The sequence below is a fragment of the Colossoma macropomum genome, unplaced genomic scaffold (genome assembly GCF_904425465.1).
Source record: "Colossoma macropomum unplaced genomic scaffold, Colossoma_macropomum, whole genome shotgun sequence".
Lineage (NCBI taxonomy): Eukaryota > Metazoa > Chordata > Actinopteri > Characiformes > Serrasalmidae > Colossoma > Colossoma macropomum.
Genome location: NW_023494796.1, coordinates 2,318,438 through 2,341,013, shown reverse-complemented (window position 1 = coordinate 2,341,013; position 22,576 = coordinate 2,318,438). Strand labels below are relative to the sequence as shown.

Below are 22,576 nucleotides of genomic sequence, written 5' to 3'. Positions count from 1 at the left end.
GGTCCAATCTGAAGGGTATGGACTGTGTGGGCTGTATTCACTAGTTAGTGAGCAGACGTCGATATTAAAAGAGCCCCCTTAAAAAAATCTACATAATTGGAAAAGATGTAAACAAAGTCACTCAGACTGGTTTGGTGCGAAATGCCTCGCTCTAGAGAAACTAGTAGAGTCAGAATGGTTCACAGTGAAAATAATAACGAGAAAGTTTTCCATAATTATGACTTACTTTCTCGTAATGACTCATGACTTACTATGTCATGATTATAACTTGTTATCTCACAATATTGAGATTCTCTCAATGACTCAGTAAGTCATACTAATGACTTAATATCTCATAATACTTGCTCTCAGATATTACGTCATAATTATGAGATAGGATTTCATTGTTATGACATAGCAAGTAAAATGAGACATTGAGTCATGATTAAGAGGTAGAATCTCATTATGAGACAGCAAGTCAAAATTATGAAATATTAAGTCATAATTATGAGATAGGAGTTCATTATTATGAGATAGCAAGTCATAATTATGAAATATTAAGTCATAATTAAGAGACATAATCTGATTATTATGAGATAGCAGGCCATATTTATGAGATATTGTCCTGATTGACATGATTTCATTATTATGGGATGGAAAGTCATAAGTATGAAATACTGAGTCATAATTCAAAGATTTCATTAATATGAGATAACAAGTCAAAATTATGAGATACTAAGTCTTAATTAAGAGATAGCACCTTAAATGGTGCAGCTTCAGGCACCAGAAAGTGACTGCTGTACTATTTAAGGTGGAACTGGAAAACTCAAACAAGAAGCTGGAGACTAGGAAGCCAACTTTAGCTTCGTCCTTAAGTGTATAAAGATTAGAAGCGATTCACAAACTGATGGATTTGCTGATTGAGTTTCTACCAGAGCACTACCGAGGGCAGTCAGTGCAGCCTAGATTAATCTGTGTCTGAGGATTATAACAAGACAAATTTGGTGAAAATCAGTTGAGTAATAAGGAAGTTGTGGCTGATTTAATCCTGAGACTCATCGCCTCTCAATACAAGTGAATTTGTTCACAAGCAGATCTTGACCTCTCCAACATGGCGGACGCCAGAACAGGCAACGTGGCATCTATGTATGTATATCTATGGTGTTGATCGCCCTGAGGAAAGGTTTACTTGCCTTAAACACTGCTGTGTGACTGTCTCAGCGTAAACAAAGTGGAAATGTTCAAGAAACGACTGAAAGTGACCGGAATAGTCCGTCCTAAAAATGACAGTACGGCTAAGCCAGCACAGTGGATGAGCTTCCCAGTCCACGCTGTTGGTACTATGTCCTGTTACGCATAAATGAGCAATGAGCGTCCCAATGTTTCCCTTTTTAGGGCCCGAGCCAAAGCCCGAATTCATGTACTGATTCAGAACATACAGAACTAGTGAGCAAATCAAGACAAAGCCTAAGACACTTATTTACCATAGTTTTGGCCTAAAAGTTTTGACCTAAAATATATTTGAAGCCATTTATCTACTACACTCAAGTTGGACAAATACATGAAGGGTGTCGTGAGGCAAACTACTCCCTAAATAAACCTTTTTTTTCTGATTTCCCACTATTTTACCATCATCAACACTCAGAAGACACGTGTAGTTTCACTGGTGGTTCTGGGTAGTAAATAAAGCGACTATATTTGTGCTGTAGACATGGGGACACCTGGTTCCCATCACCACCACTGTAAAGAAATCAGTGTCTGTAGGTGTCTCTGCAACTGAACCACTTCACACGAAACCGCTCCGAACGACTGTTCACCCCTCGACCGCTGAATCACGCAGACATTTTTTTGAAAACTCGGTGGAGCTGCCCTTTAATGAGTGAGAGTTGCTGAGAGAGGACGTGGCGGTACAAACAGCGCGGCTAGCCTGGCTGTTTTCCCCCATTAGCCACGTTTATCTGCCGTGGTCTGCGACTGAAACCCGCCCGGTACGGCGAGTGGACTTCGTCGCGGTATAGTCAGATACAGGAGTGAAGGCTGGGGAGTTCTGGTAAACCCAGACTGGACTGAGCTGCGCTGTCGGAACCGCTCAGTTCGCTCAGCTTGTTCACCACGTTAGCTATGCTAAGCTAATCACAGACTGGTTATTTTTCGCGTGTTTACCTTTTTATCAGATCCGCGCGGACTTCATGTCTCGTGTGTGTGGGAAAAGCAGGTACGCTGTCTGGCCCGGAGTCAGCAGGTCAGCCGGGCTTACTCCTCCATGGGGCGACAGCGGAATGAACACGGTTAGCCTAGCCTAGCCTAGCCTAGCCTAGCTTAGCTAGCCTGTTCTTCTGTTCTGCTGGTGGCGGTCGAAGCCAAACTGAACGCTGCTGCTCCCCTTGTGTTCAACTAAAGGATTGTTCTCAAACATATGTGGACGTGGGACGAATTTAATGACCAAAAAGGGCCGAAAAAGGTATTATTTACAGAAAAAACGCTGATATTTGTTTATGAGATTTTGCTTCTGTTAACTTTGGTACTGCAAGGCCAGCAGCACCAAGACTACTAACACTGTTTAGCTCTACAGTTACAGACTGTAGTCCATCTGTTTCTCTGCATACTTTGTTAGCCCCCTTTTACCCTGTTCTTCAGTGGTCAGGACCCCCATGGACCCTCACAGAGCAGGTACTATTTGGGTGGTGGATCATTCTCAGCACTGCAGTAACACTGACGTGGTGGTGGTGGTGTTAGTGTGTGTTGCGCTGGTCTGAGTGGATCAGACACAGCAGTGCTGCTGGAGTTTTTAAACACCTCAGTGTCACTAAAAACATTGTGTCCTGTGGGCAGGAACATCATAATGTCTAACTTGAATCATGATTCAGTGCCGTACAGTGTTTACTGAAGTAGCCTAGTAGGTATATCAGCATCTTATACAGTCAACAACTGAATATCAAATCAAATAAAGTCCAATTCAGTCATATTTCAACTATATTTATGTCAGTTTTCTCTTTTTAGAGAACGCCATGTGAAATAACTTCCCTCTGACTCACTTTCTTCTCCGACTGCTGTTTCTCGCCTCGTCCCTCCCCTGTGTGAGCGTCAGTCACTCAAGTCTCAGTGCTCATCGTAATGCACAGATCTGATTTACAACACATGCGATTGGTCTGTGAGTCTCCCGGCCGCTAAAGCTACCGTAAAGGCTAGAAAAGCTACGGCAATTAAAACAGGACCACCCGGTCAAAATTAAACAATTCTCCATAGTTTATCGGTTATAGATCCAGGTCCACATAGGACAGCGTCTGGGACCGGACTCGGACCTCGGTCCGCCTATTAGTGACCTCTGGACTAGAGGGTGACCAACACAAAACTGTGCAGCAGCAGATGAGCTATCGTCTCTGACTTTAGATCTACAAGGTGGACCGACAAGGTAGGCGTGTCTAATAGAGTGGACAGTGAGTGGACACAGTGTTTAAAAACTCCAGCAGCAAATGTCAGAAACATAGCACGTCAAACACATGTTCTTTTATTAAACATGCACCACCACTAGTGCTACTGAACAGCCCTGAAGCAGGGCAGGTCACCTTCAGCCACACATATCCAGTCCCATGGTGACCACTAAACCTACACAACCAGCCCACAACAGCAACTGTTTATATGTTTAAGCCTCTCACCGCTGCCACGGCAGCACCCATGATGCTCCACACTTGCCACTATACATGGCCACGCCTCCTGCACATTCACGTTCACATGAGCTGGTAGCTGTACGCTACTACATATATTTACACACACACACAATTCCCAGGGTCCCTGTATTATACAGCAGGAAGTGAGGCTGTATCCCTGTCCCTCATGGCCACATGGTGAGCAGTTAGATCCCATTGTTTTGAAGTAAATGAGTCCCAGAGTTTGAAAATCAGTGTGGAACAATAAGAATTGTCGCCACCGAAACATGTTTACTGCGGTTAAGTAAACGTTTTTGTGTTTTAATGAAAAACCTGACGATTTTATGTGTGTAAACTGTCCAAGGCTGTGTTTGCTGGTCTTGTACTGGCTAGTGTTTTTGAGTTCTGCTCAAAATGAGACATTTGGTAAAGTTTCTGTAGTGTTGTGATTGTTTTTGTAGTAAAAAATGGACTAATCAGTCATTAGTTTTGATAAATTAAACATTAAAGTACACGGTCAGAAATACTTTAAGCAAAAAAGGACTTATAAAGGGATTTTAGTCTAAAGGCCAAGATCAATTAAAGGTCCCAAATGTGTTTTTTAGCTTTTTGAAATTAAGTGGAATGATTTGGAAAATGGAAAATTCTGGTTCCATTGATTTACATTAAAAGTAAAGTAGGTTTTTTTCCTTATCCTGTAAATAAATAAATAAATAAATAAATAAATATATATATATATATATATATATATAATCATATATTAGAGTATCGTGAATCCAGCTACTTTAAGGTGCCCTCATTGCTGACACAGGTGTTCAATAGCGCGGCTTGTATAATCTCCATACACAAACATTGGCCGATAGAATGGGAATGGCTCTGGAGCTGCCGCACATGAGCCTACGGCCACCCTGCCCAGTGCCAAGCGTGGGCTAGAGGGGTATAAAGACCCCCTGCATTGGTTTTTTTCTCTGGAATGATGGAGCTCCATCCACTACCTTTGGGTCGAGTTGAGTGATCCAGAACTGACCATCCAACATCAATACCTGATGCTCTTGTGGCTGAATGCAATTAAATCCTCTGCACAGCAATGTTCGAACATCTAATGTGAAGCCCTCCCCGAAGAGTAGAGGATGTTACTGCAGCAAAGGTGGACAAACTCCCAATTAATACCCTTCATTTCAGAAGAAATTCTGTGATATGCGTGTAATGTGGAATGTATACAGCTAATGTTGTGGGCAGTGGTGCGGCCAGTGGCTCCTGAGTGACCTGAAAACCAACAGGCTGCACAAATTCAACAGATTAGACGAGCAGCATCAGCAGAAACGCTCTCACGCACGAGCGTCTTTTGCTGACGAACACAAACCAGTCATTAAACTGACGGATGTGTGGAGATGGGGTGGGAGAGAGAGAGAGAGAGAGAGAGAGAGAGAGAGAGGGAGAGAGAGAGAGACCCGCACACTGTTTGCCAATTCCAGCGGCAGTGCGGCGCCTCAGCTTTCCTGCTGCATTGCAGTGCTGCATTCGGGGAAAAAAAAAGTGGAGTGGGGCTTGCATAAGTGCTGCTGGGGCTCACGAGACGAGAGAGAGGAGGGGAGAGACTTTGAAAAATCCGACTTAAAACTTAAAGAAATGTCGTTCGGAGTGAGGAGAACGAAAACAGGCTGAAATGCTGCGAGTCGCCCTGGCAATCCTGAAAGAATCGTTTAAAAGTCAGAGGCATCAGGTTGGGACTTTCTCACGTCACAAGTCGTTCCGTATTAATGTCACATGCACAGGCTCAAAAACGAGGCCCGGCTCGATGATTACGTCTCACATGATCTCAAAATCAACACCCTACTGATGGAGATAAGATGGCAGTGGTGGATGTGAAGGGGGGAGTTTGAGGACAAGCTTTAAGTTGGCTTGACGAAGCTGTTTCTGTGAAATTCCGGGTGGTTGCTAAGATGTTTCTAGGTCATTGCTATGGAATCTCAGGTGGTTGCTAATGTGTTGCTAGGCCATTGTTATGGAATTCCAGGTGCGTTACTAGGTCATGGCTATGGAATCTCAAGTGGTTGCTAAGATGTTGGTAGGTCACTGCTATGGAATCCCTGGTGGTTGTTAATGTGTTGGTAGGTAATTGCTATGAAATCTCAAGTGGTTGCTAAGATGTTGCTAGGCCTTTGCTATGGAATCCTAGGTGGTTGTTAATGTGTTGCTAGGTCATTGCTATGGAATCTCAGGTGGTTGCTAAGATGTTGCTGGGCCTTTGCTATGGAATCCTAGGTGGTTGTTAATGTGTTGGTAGGTAATTGCTATGAAATCTCAAGTGGTTGCTAAGATGTTGCTAGGCCTTTGCTATGGAATCCTAGGTGGTTGCTAATGTGTTGCTAGGTCATAGCTATGGAATCTCAGGTGGTTGCTAAGATGTTGGTATGTCATTACTGTGGAATCCCTGGTGGTTGTTCATGTGTTGGTAGGTAATTACTATGGAATCTCAGGTGGTTGCTAAGATGTTGGTAGGTCACTGATATGGAATCCTAGGTGGTTGCTATTGTGTTCCCAGGTCATTGCTATGGAATCTCAGGTGGTTGCTAAGATGTTGGTACGTCATTACTGTGGAATCCCTGGTGGTTGTTCATGTGTTGGTAGGTAATTGTTATGGAATCTCAGGTGGTTGCTAAGATGTTGGTAGGTCACTGATATGGAATCCTAGGTGGTTGCTAATGTGTTCCTAGGTCATAGCTATGGAATCTCAGGTGGTTGCTAAGATGTTGCTAGGTCATTGCTATCCCAGATCGTTACTATATATGTATGAACACTGTTATGCGCTAGATTTTGACTCTTTTGCCTGGAAACAGAAAGTGCCATTTTCCACCAATTTCAGCCAGAAATTCTGGCGCATCCCTAATCTCAATATTTAATATTGTAAGAGGTAAAACTGATTTTACTGCATGTTAACTGTTCTCTGCACACGCGACTCACATCTACATGTTTAATTGGAGTTTATTTGGGGGTCTTTTCAGCAATGCTAACTTGCGCTACATCCATGTGCAAACGACAAGCTTGCTGTCAGTCAATGTTGATGAGCGTACCAGCGCCCCCTACTGTGATATCCACCTTCAAGAGGAGTTGGATTGGTTTCGAAATTGATTTGTTTCTACCCTAACGAGTCTATGCTCACACCCACATGTTGACCTGCAAGACTAAGGTTTGAGCATTTGGAACACAGAAAAAGCCTCAGTAGTGCCAAATTTTAAAACACCTCTTTCTGCAGAACCCCTAGCAGCTATTCTGCTGGATAAGAGTTGACTGAATATATTGTTTTTAAATTAATATAATCAAATAAAATATTTATTCCCCCATTTTCAGATGAACTTATACACTGCTGTGTATAAATTGTTATGACTTTGTGTTGAGCTGCTAGAGAGCAATGAGGTGCAAAAGGGGAGGTGTGAGAACCCACTGCAAACCTTTCAACAAACCTTTCAACAAACTGCCCCACAAAAAATAGCATTTAAATACAATAAGATCACTTTTGTTGACATGTTTGCTCACCTATGACCACGAAAATCCAGTTCACTTCTGGTTTTATAAATCAAACACATTTCCATCAAATACAGAGTTCAAAAATGATCACAAGCTACAGAGAAAATGGGCCTCCTAACAACCACCTGGAAGACCTGGTCGACACCAAAACTGCCCCCATCAGATAAACAGCACTTAAAGCTTTCATCTCTGAGAGAGAGGAGAAAATCAAGCTGCTTCAGATCTGAAAACATCCACAGGTGTTTCTGTCCATCCTTCCACTGTGAGAAGGCGACTCAGCGCTGTGGGTCTGAAAGGATGTGTAGCTGATCAAGAAGAACCTCACTGAGAAAAGGAGACGGACACATCAAACAAAGAAGCTGAACGATGGACTGACCACCCCAGAGTCCAGACCTCAACACCACTGAATGTGTTTGATTACTTTAGAAAGTGATCGACCAACTTCTAAGACTGAACTTTGGAGGTGAGTCTGCAGATTCTTTGAGGAACTGAAAGTGAGTCTCCTGAGAAGAATGGAAGCTGTAGTGAAGGTAAAGAGTGACTCACTGAACACTCAAACATCTAATATTAGATTTAGCTGTTGAGGCTTCCGGGTAATTTTCTGTTACACAGACGTTGAAAGATGGATAACTTGTACTTAATGGTCACTCTGACTGGGAATTAAATAAACGAGTGGGGGGGTCTGACTTCTGTGCATTCATGTCTTATTAGGTTTCCTATTATTTTCAAAGTATCCAAGTGTGGTAAAGAAGAAGAAGAGAAGAATTTCTTTTTCTCTCTTCAGCCTCCGGTCTTCCCTCTTTCTCTCCTCTGTTAGCTGGACGCTGGTCAGAGGACAGTAATGCTGATCGAGCTGAAATCTCTCTCTCTCTCTCTCTCTCTCTCTCTCTCTCTCTATCACTCTCTCTCTCTGCTGTATTGATATGCTGGCGTGATCAATAGCTCCTCATCATCATCTGGATTCTTTCCCCTCTCCCATCATCAGAAAGACAGCTAGAGAGAGAGAAAGAGAGAGTCCTGCAGTAAAGAGGACTGAGAGGTGACTGAGGAGAAAGGAAAACCAACTGAATGTTAAACACTGCTCTCTCTCTCTTTCTATTACTCTCTCTCTTACTCTCTCTCTCTCTCTCTTTCTCTCTCTCTGCAGCAGGTGAGTAACCCACAGCGCACTGCAGTGATGAGAGGTGTGAAGGTGATAATGCTCATATGATAATTACCCTTTTCTTTTCCTCACTATATATACATACATATACACATGAGTCAGACAGCAATCCGATCAACGTGTTTACATGCACTTGAGTAATCAGATAATGGGGAAACTCAGGGTCTACATGAGTCAGACAGCAATCCGATCAACGCGTTTACATGCACTTGAGTAATCAGATAATGGTAGACAGTGATCAGATTTCTGCTTTGCAGATGGCCAATAAACTCGCAGAAGAAGACGTGATGTAAACATAACGTAAAACTCGAACTCCATGCCGCTGCTTTTTTTCAACATCGAGTCACTTCACTGAAACACATCATCTAGAAGAACATTTAAATCCTTCATTTCGTGTTTGGTTTCAGTGTCACTCCAAAAGTGTTTTGCAGTGTCTCGCGACATCCACCGTCTGATCTCGCGCATGTACAGACTGAGAAATCCAATAGAAATCCGAGTACGAGTATACATGCACTGAGAAATCTGATTACTGAGCTAAAATCCAGCCGTCTTTATCGGATTTCTTAATCGGATTTCTAGATCGAAGTATGGTGTTTACATGACCATTTGAATAATTGGATAACTGCATAAATCTGTGATTATGATCGGATTACTGAGTGCATGTAAACGCACTCAGTGACACATTAGATCGTTATTTTCACTGTGCTGCTAGTAAAGTTCCCACCGCAGGTCAAAGCAGCTGTTTAGATTTTCTCACAGTCACTTGTGGGGGCCCCCTGGTGGCTCGGGCCCTGGGCACGCACCCATAAAGATCAGGCCAGAGGCATTTTATAAACAAGTGCTGTGGACTGATGGTCTGGCCCTGGGAGAGAGAGAGAGAGAGAGAGAGAGAGAGTGGGGTAAAGAATACTCCATCTTCTGTCCAGGCCAGGCCAGTGGAAAGAACAGAGAACTCCAACGTCCGTCCTATAACAGTGTGAGCAATAGGGACAGTATGTGTGCGAATAAACGATCAGTTTCTTTTTCCTACAGCTGTAAATGTGAAAGTAGATCCATCTACTAAGTCCAGCCACTTTGGCCAGTGTGGAACCCAGAGATACCATTACAGACCTGTTTTAAATGCAGTCCTTTATTATCATGATAAATGTGTTTCTAATAAAGTGGCCAGTTAGTAGTAGCGCAAGGTAGGTGTTTCTAATAAAGTGGCCAGTTAGTAGAAGCACAAGGTAGGTGTTTCTAATAAAGTGGCCAGTTAGTAGAAGTACAAGGTAGGTGTTTCTAATAAAGTGGCCAGTTAGTAGAAGCACAAGGTAGGTGTTTCTAATAAAGTGGCCAGTCAGTAGAAGCACAAGGTAGGTGTTTCTAATAAAGTGGCCAGTCAGTAGAAGTACAAGGGAGGTGTTTCTAATAAAGTGGCCAGTTAGTGGAAGACCAAAGTAGGTGTTTCTAATAAAGTGGCCAGTCAGTAGAAGCACAAGGTAGGTGTTTCTAATAAAGTGGCCAGTTAGTAGAAGCAAAGGTGCACAAGGTAGGTGTTTCTAATAAAGTGGCCAGTTAGTATCGGTATTGAACCTTCAACGTGATGGATGCTGATGCTCACAGTGCTCGAGCCCCCAAAATGAGCAGCAGGCGCAAACCTCACGAGAGACCCCGTTTGGCGCGAGGGGAGGAAGGAGAAGGGGGCGGAGCCTCGTGCTCTGTTTTTTCCCATAAACCCAGAGACCCTGAGGAAGTCCCGTTAGGCTGGGTCACGTGGTCGAGTCCCAACGAGGAGGAGAGACTCCGTCTCGCGCTCGGACTGCAGCACTTCTACTTTTCCATCGACACATTCAGCGCGAGTAGGAATGAAACGGCAGCCTACTGCTTCACGCGCCTAGAAAGAGGAAGAGGAGGGACGCACGAGGCGAGTCACGCACGCACACGCACGCACACACACACACACACACGCAGAGCAAGAGACGATGCTGAAGTTGGCTTCTTATTCGAATTACCCGTTCCACCTTAAAGGCGCCAGAATGTAACTGCTGCACCATTTAAGGTGGAACGGACAGTTCGAATTACAGGCCAAGCTCAGCCTCGTGAGCCGCCAGCGTGAGCATCTCACGCACACGCGTTTTTATCACGCACTGCATCACGGCTCCGTGGAGCTGTCCGCGCGCCGCGGTGCTGAACGGGGTTCGTTTGAGGTAATGCGCCACGCTGCGGGAGATTAAACACCTCACACGCGCTCACCACGGCAACGCACAGCGCGCACACCGGGGGGACGGAGCAGAAGCGAAAGAGAAAAGGAAGAGCCGGAGCGGGAACTTTCTCTCCGGAGGAGGACAGCGGCGCGCGGTCTGGGTTTGGCGCTGAATTGCTGCAGGTAGCGCTGCGCTTTGTTTCAACGCTGCGGCGAACAAACCGGACTGTTAGCGGCAGTGTTTATTTTTGGCTTGACACGCCGGAATTTGCGGTAGCGGCGTTCGCGTCTGCGCTAGTATTTGTTAGCTTTTGCGTCAGTCTTTGCGGCTGTCACGTTGGTATTCGCGCTGGTTGCGTTAGCGCTGTTCTCGTTGGTGTTTGCGCCAGTTGCGTGAGCGTTTGCGCACGGCTTTAAGGACGTTTCTGCGGCTTTGACCTTTAACGTCCTTTACTACTGCAGCTGACTTTACCACAGCACAGGGAGAGAGAGAGAGGGGGGTGAAAGAGAGTGGGATAGAGGAAGGGGGGAGGGGGGAGAGAGGAGAGAGAAAAAGAAGTGAAAGAGAGTGAGATAGAGGAAGAGAGAAGGAGAGAGAGAGAGGAAGATGGGGAAGTCAGAAGGGCACGAGAGAGTGAGATAGAGGAAGAGAGAAGGAGAGAGACAGAGAAGAAGAGAGAGAGGAGAGAAAAGAGACAGAGGAAGAGAGAGAGAAAGGGGTGAGTGAGATGGAGGGGAGAGAGAGAAGTCAGAAGGGCAAAAGAGAGAAAGAGAGAGAGGTAGAAGAAGAGAGAGTAAGGGAGAGAGAGAAGAAGAGAGATGAGAGAGCAAAGAGTAAAAAAGAGTGAGATAGAGGAAGAGAGAGAAGGAGAGAGTGAGAGAGAGGGTTGAAAGAGGAAAGGAGAGAGGGGGAAATGGGAAAGAGAGAGGGAGAGAAAGAGTAAGAGAGAGAGATGCCGAGAGCAGTAAATAGGGGATGAGAGAGAAAGGGAGAGACGGGAAGAAAAGAGGATGATAGAAAGAGAGAAAGGAGAGTGAGAGAGAGGAGAGAGGAAGGGCAAAAGAGTGAGAGAGGAGGAGAAGATAGAGAGCGAGAAAGAAAGAGAGAAGGGAACAGAAACAGTAAGCAGAGTAAAAGGGGAACAGAGAGAGGAAGAGCGAAGGCAAAAGAGACCGAGAGAGTGGAAGAGAGAAAGAAGGGAAAGAGTGAGAAGAGGGGGAGAGATAGTGAGAGAGGAAGAGAGGGGGAAGAGAGGAAAAAGAAAGACTGAAAGAGAGAGATAGACAGAGGATGGGATACAGAGGAAGCGAGAGAAAGTGAGGGAGGAGGAGAAGAGAGAGAGAGAGAGAGTTTACTGAAGTGCAGTGTCTGTGTTTGTCTGCAGGAACACCGGAGACCCTGTGAGTGAGCGAAGAGGAGCCGCAGAGCAGACATGAACTTCGTGATGAAAGCCGCTCTGGGAGGTGAGTGCAGGAGGCGCTGGTGTCTGTATGTAGGTGATAAAAGTGGAGCCGAATGATTTGACTCAGCAGTTCGGAGCTGCAGCGGCGCCGAGAGCGCAGAGCGAGTGTTAGTGTACTGGAGGAAATGACCGCAGTGGGTTCATCACACAGAGCCTGATTATCTCACTGAGCAAACGCACTGAATGTCCAAACCTGCCGCCCCTATCACTCAGCTCTCTGTTCTGCATGGTCATGTCTAGTGGTAGGGGGTCCTGATTCTTGTTGAGATAGAGGGGTGAGGTGAAGTGCACTACATGACCCTCCAAACGGAGGTTTTTCAGACTCCAAACGGAGTGAAAAATGGCAAGACGGCTGAACAAGAGGCCAAAGAAACCCACAAATGTGGGAATTTTCTCTGTTAAAAATTACGATAAACACTGTTTTATCTTAGTTTAACGTCGTTTCAGTGTATTTTGGTCGTTTTCTTCACAACAAGCATAAAAAATCGCTAACAGTATGCTAATGCCTCGGTAGCTAGCTAGCTAACTTTCCCGTTCCACCTTAAATAGTCCAGCAGTTCTGACGCCTGAAGCGACAGAATGTAGCTGCTGCACCATTTAAGGTGGAACGGGAAAGTTTGAACGAGAAGCTGGTGAATATCTGACTTCAGCTTCATATCACTGAAGAATTAGGGGTGGGTGATAATAAATAATTGCCCCCCTCTTTGAAGTCATATGATTCCCTAAGTGTAACTAAAGCCCAGCAGTGAGGAGCTGAACTTTACCCTCCTCTGCTGTCACTGCAGACTGGCAGGGTCGCCTACAGAGCAGCGCTAGTAGCTGTTAATGAAGTAAAGCTCTTTTTATTTGAGGGTCTCATTTCATAGAGGAAGATTTTAACCACTACTGCTTGTGACTCAGTTCCAACGAGTTAGGGTGACACTCGAAAACAAGGGGTAGGGGGTAAAAAGTCTTAGTAATCTGTCTGTGACTTAATTATCTTGTTCTCATGCCTAAGTAAGTTGTGTCTACAACTTAATCAAGCTTTCCTATGTTGTCTACAACTTAATTATCTTGTTCCCATGCCTTACTGTGTTGTGTCTACGACTAAATTATCTCATCCTCGCCTTAGTAAGTCATTTCTACAACTTAATTATCTCGTTCCCACGCCTTAGTAAGTCATGTCTACAACTTATCTCATTCCCATGACTTAGTAAGTCATATCCGTGACTTAAATATCTTGTTCCCATGCATTAGCAAGTCATATCTGTGACTTTATCTCATTCTCATGCCATTGTAAGTTGTGTCTGACTGAATTATCTCATTCTCATGCCTTAGTAAGTCATGTCTCTGACTTAATTATCTCATTCCCATGCCTAAGTAAGTTGTGTTTATGACTTAATCATCTTGTTCCCACCGTCTTAGTAAGTCATGTCTACGACTTATCTTGTTCACATGCCTTAGTAAGTCGTATCTGACTTAATTATCTCATTTTCATGCCTCAGTAAGTCATGTCTGACTTCTCATTTTCATGCCTTAGTAAATCGTGCCTATGACTTAAATATCTCATTCTCACGCCTTGGTAAGTCATGTCTACAACATATCTCATTCCCACACCTTAGTAGGTTGTGTCTGTGACCAAATTATCTCGTTCTCGTGCCTTAGTAAGTCGTGTCTACAGTTTTATTCTCATTTTCATGCCTCAGCAAGTCGTGTCTACAACTTATCTCATTCCCACATCTTAGTAAATTGTGTCTATGCTTTAATTATCTCATTCTCATGCCTTAGTAAGTCATGTCTCTGACTTAATTATCTCATTCCCATGCCTAAGTAAGTTGTGTTTATGACTTAATCATCTTGTTCCCACCGTCTTAGTAAGTTGTGTTTATGACTTAATCATCTTGTTCCCACCGTCTTAGTAAGTCATGTCTATGACTTACCTTGTTCACATGCCTTAGTAAGTCGTGTCTGACTTAATTATCTCATTTTCATGCCTCAGTAAGTCATGTCTGACTTCTCATTTTCATGCCTTAGTAAATCGTGTCTATGACTTAAATATCTCATTCTCTTGCCTTAGTAAGTCATATCTGTGATTTAATTATCTTGTTCTCATGCCTTGGTAAGTCATGTCTACAACATATCTCGTTCTCGTGCCTTAGTAAGTCATGTCTATGACTTCTCATTTCCATGCCTTAGTAAAGTGTGCCTATGACTTAAGTATCTCATTCTCTTGCCTTAGTAAGTTGCATCTACAAATGATCTCGTTTCCTAGTCTTACTAAGTCGTGTGTTTGACTATTTAGTTCTTGCCTTATGTTGCCTTACTGGACTGAAAGCCTTATAACGTTAGATTAACTACCAACATAGAATTGTCAGAAGATGCAGCCAATCACATTAATTTACAGCGAGTGTCTGTGCTAATCGACTGTAGCATTACTCTAAGTTATCCATCTCTGCTGTGAGATCCTGCTTTGTGAAATAAGACCCCTCGCCGCAGTCATCTCTGCGTGGGAAAGCCCACTGAACTGACCTGCTCTCAGGGGGAAATTCAATACAGTCTCTAATGAGCAGCGGTCAGCATGCCGCCACCCAAACACTGCACACATGCGGTATTAGTGGCTCTGCTTTGCTGATGAATTATAAATTAAGGGGCCCAAATCCAAAAGGCTGTCTTGTATTTAATTAGTCCAGAAATGTGTCAGTGTGTGTCGTAATTCACTATCGCATGACCGTTTTCCATCATCTCTTCATCCCTTAGAATTAAACAGGCTGTTTTTGTTATTGGGCCTTCAAGGCTGATGTATGCAGATGACCTCTGTGTACTGTGCCTCATTCAAAAGCAGTCCCGGCTGAAGCACAAGGGCTGAGCTAAACTGCAGTAGGTAGAGATGTATGTAAATGCAGTCATGGTTGTGACATCACAAAAAGTGTGTAGTGAAAGAGTGCGTAGTGAAACAATGTTATCTCCAAGGTTTGATAAAGGTTAAAAACCTTGAGAAATAGACCCCTCAGCACTGTCGCTTGGTGAGTAGTTCAGTTTAAGGTTAAAATTTGATGCTGTGTCTGTTTGCTAGCTGTACGTTTCAGGCACTCGCAATCGTTGCGAATGTTTACCCAGGCTGAGTGGGAAGAATTAAACCTGCTGGACTGCAATAATGCCGAGTGATGTCAGGTTGCAGGATACGCTCCGCCGTCTGAATGCAGCCCAAAGATTTACGCTATCAAATGCATTATTTACCGCACGGCACAGATATCTGCCACAGCATCCTCCATTTACCGCTGCGGTACACGTGCAGCAGCATTCAGAGTTCAAATGTTTCCAAATTTTGCACGACGCATTTCGGCCAAGCCCAGCTAGCCTTGCATCCATGTTGGAGGAAACTGCCAGACACAGCAACTGCTCTCCTTTCTGCCGTGCTGAGGCTGAAGAAGGATCCTTGAGGGAGGCTGAAATCCGACCCTCCATTGCTGCTCTGTAAAACGGTGCAAGTGCAAGTTCAATAACGCTACTATTTACAGCCAGACGTGATGATGCAGTGACTGAGAGAGGTCTATAGAGGATCCAGCTGAACTGTGTGGTCATAGGTCTGTGTATCCATGAGTATTTTAGCATGTAGCTCAGCCGGTCAGATTTTAGAGCTCATACGATCTGTTTGATAAAGAAACATTTACAGTGGTCATTCGATTGGTTAGGCACTGTTTACTTTTCTAAGCCAATGAAGGGAAATTTAACCTACCCACAAAATGAATGTCTAAGTTGACTTGATCTGCAATAAAGCATGGCCGCCATTCGGACCAACCCAGTTAGTGAAAGTGACCACCATCAGTCAGCCATCATCAACAAAGTAATGATGGACACATGATGGACAGATTTAGTTGGTACAGAGAAAAATCATCACTTTTTATGTCATTTTAATACAGTAACACTTTTTTATTTACAGCCACCCCTATAAAATCCCAGTGTCTGACCCGGCCACCTCCTTCTAAAAGTTCTAGCTATGCTCTTGTCTGTCATCAGTGTGCGTTAGAACATGAGTGCATGTGTATATTTACACTGCGTCACAGGCCAGCATGGTTCCGAGCGGCTCTGCAGTTTAAACGTTCTCCTCAGCACTTTACTGTACCTTTCCACAAGGGCGTGTGTGTGTGTTTGCGTATGTATTTATGTCTTCGTGGGGTCTAAATGTCGTTATGGGGACATTAGTCTACTTGCCACGAAGAAAAATACTTTCTTTGCCCCAAAAAGTGCAGCTGCAGAAAAAGAGGCCAAAGCTTTTGGCTGTTGAGGTTGAAGTTAGTTGAAGTTAGAGTCTCACACACACACAACAATACACACTGTGTGTGAGACGTCACTGCTGGCTCTGCGCCAGTGAGCAGAGTGCTGCAGTGACCTGAACTAACGAGGCCAACACATGTTCGTCCTTCAGGGAACGTTTGGACTCGAATGATAGAAAGAGCATATACTGATAAATTAATAATAATAATGACATAGTAACATATACTATATGTATATTAATAAATGTATACTGTATGCATACTTATAAATCAGCATCGTAATAGCAGCGTATATTAATAAATCAGCACTATAATAGCAGTGTACACTAATAAATCAGCATTTCAAAAACTTAAGGCTTAACTGAGACTCACACTTTAAAGACTTGAGACTTGGACTCGTACCTCAAAGACTCGAGACTCAGACTTGAAACTTGGATGTAGGAGACTCAACACTTTGACCCCAGAAATTTGATACTTTGACCTCAGAGACTCGAGACCTGCCTCAGAGATTCGAGACTTTGACCTCAGAGATTTGAGACTTTGACCTCACACATTCGAGATTTGCCTCAGAGATTCGAGACTTTGACCTCAGAGATTCGATACTTGCCTCAGAAATTTGAGACTTTGACCTCAGAGATTTGAGACTTCAAACCTCAGAGATTTGAGACTTTGACCTCAGAGATTTGAGAATTTGACCTCAGAGATTCGAGATTTGCCTCAGAGATTTGAGACTTTGACCTCAGAGATTTGAGTCTTTGACCTCAGAGATTCGAGACTTTGACCTCAGAGATTTGAGACTTTGATCTCAGAGATTCGAGACTTTGATCTCAGAGATTCGAGACTTTGACCTCAGAGATTCGAGACTTTGACCTCAGAGATTTGAGACTTTGACCTCAGAGACTCGAGACCTGCTTCAAAGATTCGAGACTTGCCTCAGATTTGCATGAAGTGTCTTCTGAACATCTTTGTTTCCAGCCCTAGTTGGATCTAAAGGCTATATGAAGGTGTTCAAAGTGATGAACTGAATAATGGTTGTTAGATTAAGAAGATCGAAACGATCCAAAATCAGAAATGTTCCACTGAAGTCCAGTTCTGGATGCTGGACTCAAACAGCAGAGCAACGAGCAATCAAACCGAAACACTCCACACATTTATCTTGTCGGATCTAATCAGCTGACCTAGGGAATACGTCCAACACCGCTGCTGACAGCAATGATTTGTGAGCGAGTGCTTTCTGCTGAGCCTTGCGGATCAATATGAACACGGGTTGAGGTTAGTTACGTTTCTCCACCTTCAGTGGAGAAGGAACTGGTGCTCACATTTAGGGAATGAGACTGTATATCAGTTGCAGGCCTTTGTTTTCCAGAAAATAAAAAGCACCGAGGCCTGACGGAGCCTTTATTCTTTGTTGGGTGGAGGCAGCTGCTCAGATCAGGCCAGAAATCAATCAGACAGCTGCTGTATTCCTCAGTGAAACTGTACTGGATGTCTCTGCAGAACTCACAAAACAGTACCGCGCTGAAAATACGCCTGAATTTGTAACTTTACCAGGGAAGACTAGCTTTAATAGAAGTTAATGAAAAAGATTTTGCTCCAAGAAATTTTAGGTCATTTCTACTGGACAAATGAAAATGATCATACAGTATTAAAGGCAGCAGAAGTTCTCAAATGGTGTTTAAAAACAAAAAAAAGGAACTGTGACGTTTTCATTAACAGTAAGCTCTAGTAACAACAGTAGTGTCAATATTTAAAAATAGGGCTGGCTGATTGAATGATACGATCTTGTTATTATTAGTAAGATAAATTATATCAAGATACCCTTCTGGGCGAGTGATGGGAGTGGTCAGTACTTCTAGAACACTGCACATAAAAAGACAGATTTAGACTGATTAAAGAGAGCCTGTAAACGACGGCAACCAATGCAGAGTGACGTCATAACCTGAAAGCAACAGATAGCTGACTGGATGTCAGTGTAAGCCGCCGGCTGCCAGCAGATGGCGATGGTGGTGAGGTGCCATAAGTTCAGGGAACTCCAATTCCCAGAAGCCCTCGGGCTGATTAGGCCCAACCTGGCACACCTGTGGACTCCTCTACTTAAGGCTGTGGCAAACAGCAGGCCTGTGTCACACCTTTGTAGAGGGGTGACCGGTACGGTACGGTACGGTACGCAGCCCAGGTGGGTATTTCAACAAAAGTTAAAGAAAAGGAAAAAGAAAACAAAAGAAAAGTAAAGAGGGCTGGAAAAAGCAAAAGAGTGAAACTGCCTCAAAACTACTTAACACCTTGAGCCTTGAGCTACAAACGGCTCCAAGCCATACTAAAGGTGTTTGCTCCGCTAAGAGCAAACAGGTGAAACATAAAGTCAACCTTCCTCTCAGAATCACAGAGGAAGTAATTTTTGTTTTCTGATTATCTTTACTTTCACTTTTCTATCTCAGCCTTTGTTTGATCACGCTGACTTCTGCAGTTATCTGATTATTAAAATGTTCATGTAAACAGCGCACTCTGATTTCTTAGATCGGAATATGGTCTAGAAATCCGATTAAGAAATCTGCTAAAGAGGCTGGATTTTAGCTCAGTAATCAGATTTCTCAGTGCATGTAAACTCTTACTCTGATTTCTTTCGGATTTCTCAGTCTGAGCATGTGCGAAAACAGACCGCGGAAATAAGCGAGCAGCGTCGCCATGAGACGCAGCAAAACAGTTTTGGAATGGTGCTGAAACCGACAACATGAAGGATTTAAATATTCTTCATCTTCTAGGTGACGTGTGTTCATATTTTCAGTGAAGTGACTCGATGTTTAAAAAAAAAGCTGCAGCATGAAGTTTGAGTTTTACGTTACGTTTACATCACGTCTTCTTCTGTGAGTTTATTGGCTGGTTGCAAAGCAGAAATCTGATTACTGCCTGACTCATGCAGACCCGGAGTTTCCCCATTATCTGATTACTCAAGTGCACATACACGTTGATTGGATTACTGACAAAATCTGATTTTCCTCAGTTATCGGATTATTAAGTGCATGTAAACACACTCGTTTTTTCTTCCTGTTCCTTCTTTGAAAACTCATCATTCAGCCTTTTATCAAATGTATCACTACTCTTTGGTGCTGCACTCCGACCTGTTCATAAAAGGTAGAAAAAAAAGGTTGTGAAAAAGTATTTGCCCCCTCCTGATTTGCTGTTTGTGTCATACTAAGTGGTTTCAGATCTGCATACAAAATGTAATATAAGACAAAGAGCCCACGAGGAAACACAAAACACGTTTTGTTTTTAAGGAAAAACGTTTGAAAAACCTGCATCACCCAGCGCTTTCAACCAAATAAACAGGGGCGTAGCAGCCGTTTTAAAAGTGAGGGGGCGCTGTTCTCAGTAAGTAGCAAAGAATCAACACCGACTCCCAGTCGCAACAGTACAGAGCCCTGCTGGTGACATTGTACAAATAAAAATAAAGCGTGGGTAAATAATAATTTACTAATAAGTAATTAGTAAGGTGTGGGAACAAGATAAATAAACTGTGGCCATGACTTAAGATATGGGAATGGGATAATTAAGCCTTGGCCACAGCTTAACAAAGCATGATCTCCTTTCCCACTTTACTAAGTCGTGGCCATGGCTTAATTATCTCATTCTTACGCCTTACTAAGTTGTGGCCACGCACTAGGATCCTGTTCCCACGTGTTAATACGTCATGGCCACACATTATATTTATTTAAATAGGATATCACCAGTAGAAGAATTGACTCTTTTGGAGTCGACACTTCCTCGCTAGTGATGTTTACATTTAACAGGGCTGGCGATTTTTTTTCTTAATGACTAACTGTTACGTGTGCTGTGTTTGTGTGAAGGGGGTCCCCCTGATGTGGGGAAGATGCTGGGAGGAGAGGAGGATAAAGACCCCGAGGCGGAGAAAGAGAAAGAGGAGGAGAGGCAGGAGGCTCTAAGGCAGCAGGAGGAGGAGCGGAAAGCCAAATATGCCAAGATGGAGGCCGAGCGGGAGGTGATGAGGCAGGGCATCAGAGACAAGGTGAGAAGTTCCACTTACGCACCTAAATAAGGTTCCAGATAAAAGGGGAATTCGACTCATTTCTCAAAATAACAAAATACGTGGGGTGTAAACAGAGTCAGAGTGGTTTGGTGTGAAATGGTTCAGATGTCTTCACAGTGGTGGTGATGGGAACCAGGCGTCGCCATGACTACAACACAAATATAGACATTTATTTACCATCCAAAACCAGCAGTGAACCTACAGAGTCTTCATTCTGCTTATCCACTTTATAAGCACTTCAGTCTGAAGAGTCATTTTACTAAAACGTCATTCTGCACATTAATTTATTAGAAGTTTATTTTAGGTATTAATTATAATATTATTGTAAACTCTACTGTACATGAGGCAGTAAAGCTTCATTATGGATATTTATTTTATTAAAACTTTAATTTCATTAGAACCTCATTCTGGATGTTAATTTTATCAAGAACGTCGTTCTGGGTATCAATTTTTATTAGAGCCTCATTTTAGATGCTAATTTTATCTAGAATGTCATTCTGGATGATAATTTTTTAGAACTTCATTCTGGATGTAAATTGTATTAAAATTTCATTCTGGATGTTAATTTTATTTGAACCACATTCTGGATGATAATTTTTTAGAACCTCGTTCTGGATGTAAATTTTATCTAGAACGTCATTCTGGATATTTATTTTATTAGAACTTCATTCTGGATATCAATTTTTATTAGAACTTTGTCTTTGATATAAATGAGCAGTTCCCGCTGATCATCTAAACTGGACTCCTGGACTCATTATATGCATTTCAGTGCTGTTGACATTGTTGTGGGCAGTTATTGTTGTGGTCAGCTCATGTGGCGTTTTGTGTGACAGTACGGTCTAAAGAAGAAGGAGGAAGCCGAGGCCGAAGCGCAGGCGGCCATGGACGCGGCCAGCGAGGGCAGCCTGACGCGTCCGAAGAAGGCCGTGCCGTCCGGGTGCGGAGACGACGACGAGGAAGAGGAGAGCATCATGGACACGGTGATGAAGTACCTGCCGGGGCCGCTGCAGGACATGCTGAAGAAGTAACACGTTGTCGACATGGCGACACAGCTTTACGTACTATTAATATTCTTCTTCTTATTAATATTATTACAATTGTAATGCGTGCTTCCGCTTTCAAACAGCAGAGGGCGCACTAGAGCAAGAGAGCAACACGACATTACAAAAAACACCATCGTTGTTTCGCAGAGGTTTTGTAAATAGAATTTAGCTGTTCTAGGTAAGAAGGAAGGGCAGTACGTTTCAAAATATAAGCCATATTTTATCTTTAACGGGAAATGCTGAATCCTAAGTTCCGATATTGTTTCTTATTAAACACAAACGAAAAACACGTAGGCTACGATGTTTGCATGAAATGTAGCTTGAAAAATCGACTTCCACCGTTTTGTACTGTCAACCAGCAATTTTCCTCGATTTATTAGCTGTGTATTAGCTAAAAGAGCTAGCTACGTACTAGCTAAACATCTTTAGTCTAACGCGAAACATCGCAATCACTAGCGGAAACGTCTCATCTATGCATGTATCCATCACGTAGACTGTGTGCTTAACCACATCTTTGGTGCAAAGGCTAAAATAACATAGAAGGCAATAAATTTTTAGCTTAGTCGATGCGCATTTGCTGAACATACCAAAACTCAGTCGATCTCGAAGCTAAACTCTCTCAGCGGACCGACCTATAGAGCACAGGTTTGAGTCACATGAGGCCTCAACACATTCTTAACAGTGCAGAAAAGACATAGGTTCATTTAAAGTCCTTTTTAGTGTGATATAATAACACAATACACACTTCAGGTACAGGATCCACGAAAGAATTCGCACCACTGACTTCAGAGTTGGCTTAGAATTGACTGTAACACGGAGGGTCAGCATCGAATCCGTTCGTTCGGACTTTCTTTCGGACCGTTTTCTGGAACTTTCTTAGCAATAACAGTTTCTTCTGTTTGCTTAGCTTGTGAGAAACCAATGATAAACACAATCTGAGTGAATGACGAATGTAACGTTAATCGGAGAGACTGTGTCTGGGGCGAAATACGCAAAGAGAAATAATGGGCATTATAGCAATATAATGATCAATCATGTGCTGTCATTTGTTGCATTTCAGGCTTTTTGTTTGCTCGCCTTAAACTGATGCCTTTATTAACGATTATGATCAACGGAAATGTATTGTACTGTCACTTAAAACCATTAAAAACACTACTAAAAACCTCTTTCACAAATGGCATGCTCTTCAATCAACCTCATTTTGAGCGTTCAGCTGTGCCACTTGCAAATCTCTGCAGCTGCCACAAGGTGTCGCTGTTTGACGCTGCCTGGAG

General features: G+C 43.2%; 2 protein-coding genes across 7 annotated transcripts in view; one reads left to right on the top strand and one right to left on the bottom strand.

The window, feature by feature from the left end:
- gne (glucosamine (UDP-N-acetyl)-2-epimerase/N-acetylmannosamine kinase) overlaps positions 1–2,281 on the bottom strand; it is a 40,332-nt gene extending 38,051 nt beyond the window's left edge. The window contains exon 1 of one of the 2 annotated variants that reach the window (XM_036583579.1): positions 2,143–2,281. The gene's annotated coding sequence lies outside the window, so the exon portion shown is untranslated. The remainder of the gene's footprint in view (positions 1–2,142) is intronic. The other variant, XM_036583580.1, reaches the window with a different exon arrangement.
- cplx2l (complexin 2, like) lies at positions 1,849–22,468 on the top strand. Of its 5 annotated transcripts, none has more exons than XM_036583624.1 (4): positions 1,849–2,440; positions 11,884–11,962; positions 20,060–20,238; positions 21,093–22,468. In XM_036583624.1, the coding sequence occupies exons 2-4, from the start codon at positions 11,932–11,934 to the stop codon at positions 21,285–21,287; spliced, it is 405 nt and encodes a 134-aa protein (XP_036439517.1). In that variant the 5' UTR covers positions 1,849–2,440; positions 11,884–11,931; the 3' UTR covers positions 21,288–22,468. The 5 variants fall into 5 exon arrangements, with proteins under 5 accessions (XP_036439517.1, XP_036439518.1, XP_036439514.1 ...); XM_036583625.1 differs by lacking the exon at positions 1,849–2,440 and adding an exon at positions 8,328–8,346; XM_036583621.1 differs by lacking the exon at positions 1,849–2,440 and adding an exon at positions 10,055–10,219.
- The last annotated feature ends 108 nt before the right edge of the window (positions 22,469–22,576 follow it).

What these genes read in the sequence shown, in the direction of transcription:
- cplx2l (XM_036583624.1), top strand. Translation starts at nt 11,932, where the DNA reads ATGAACTTCGTGATGAAAGCCGCTCTGGGAG. An exon ending in GATGAAAGCCGCTCTGGGAG is followed by an intron (nt 11,963 to 20,059) that starts GTGAGTGCAGGA and finishes GTTTGTGTGAAG; the next exon opens with GGGGTCCCCCTGATGTGGGG. An exon ending in GGCAGGGCATCAGAGACAAG is followed by an intron (nt 20,239 to 21,092) that starts GTGAGAAGTTCC and finishes TTTGTGTGACAG; the next exon opens with TACGGTCTAAAGAAGAAGGA.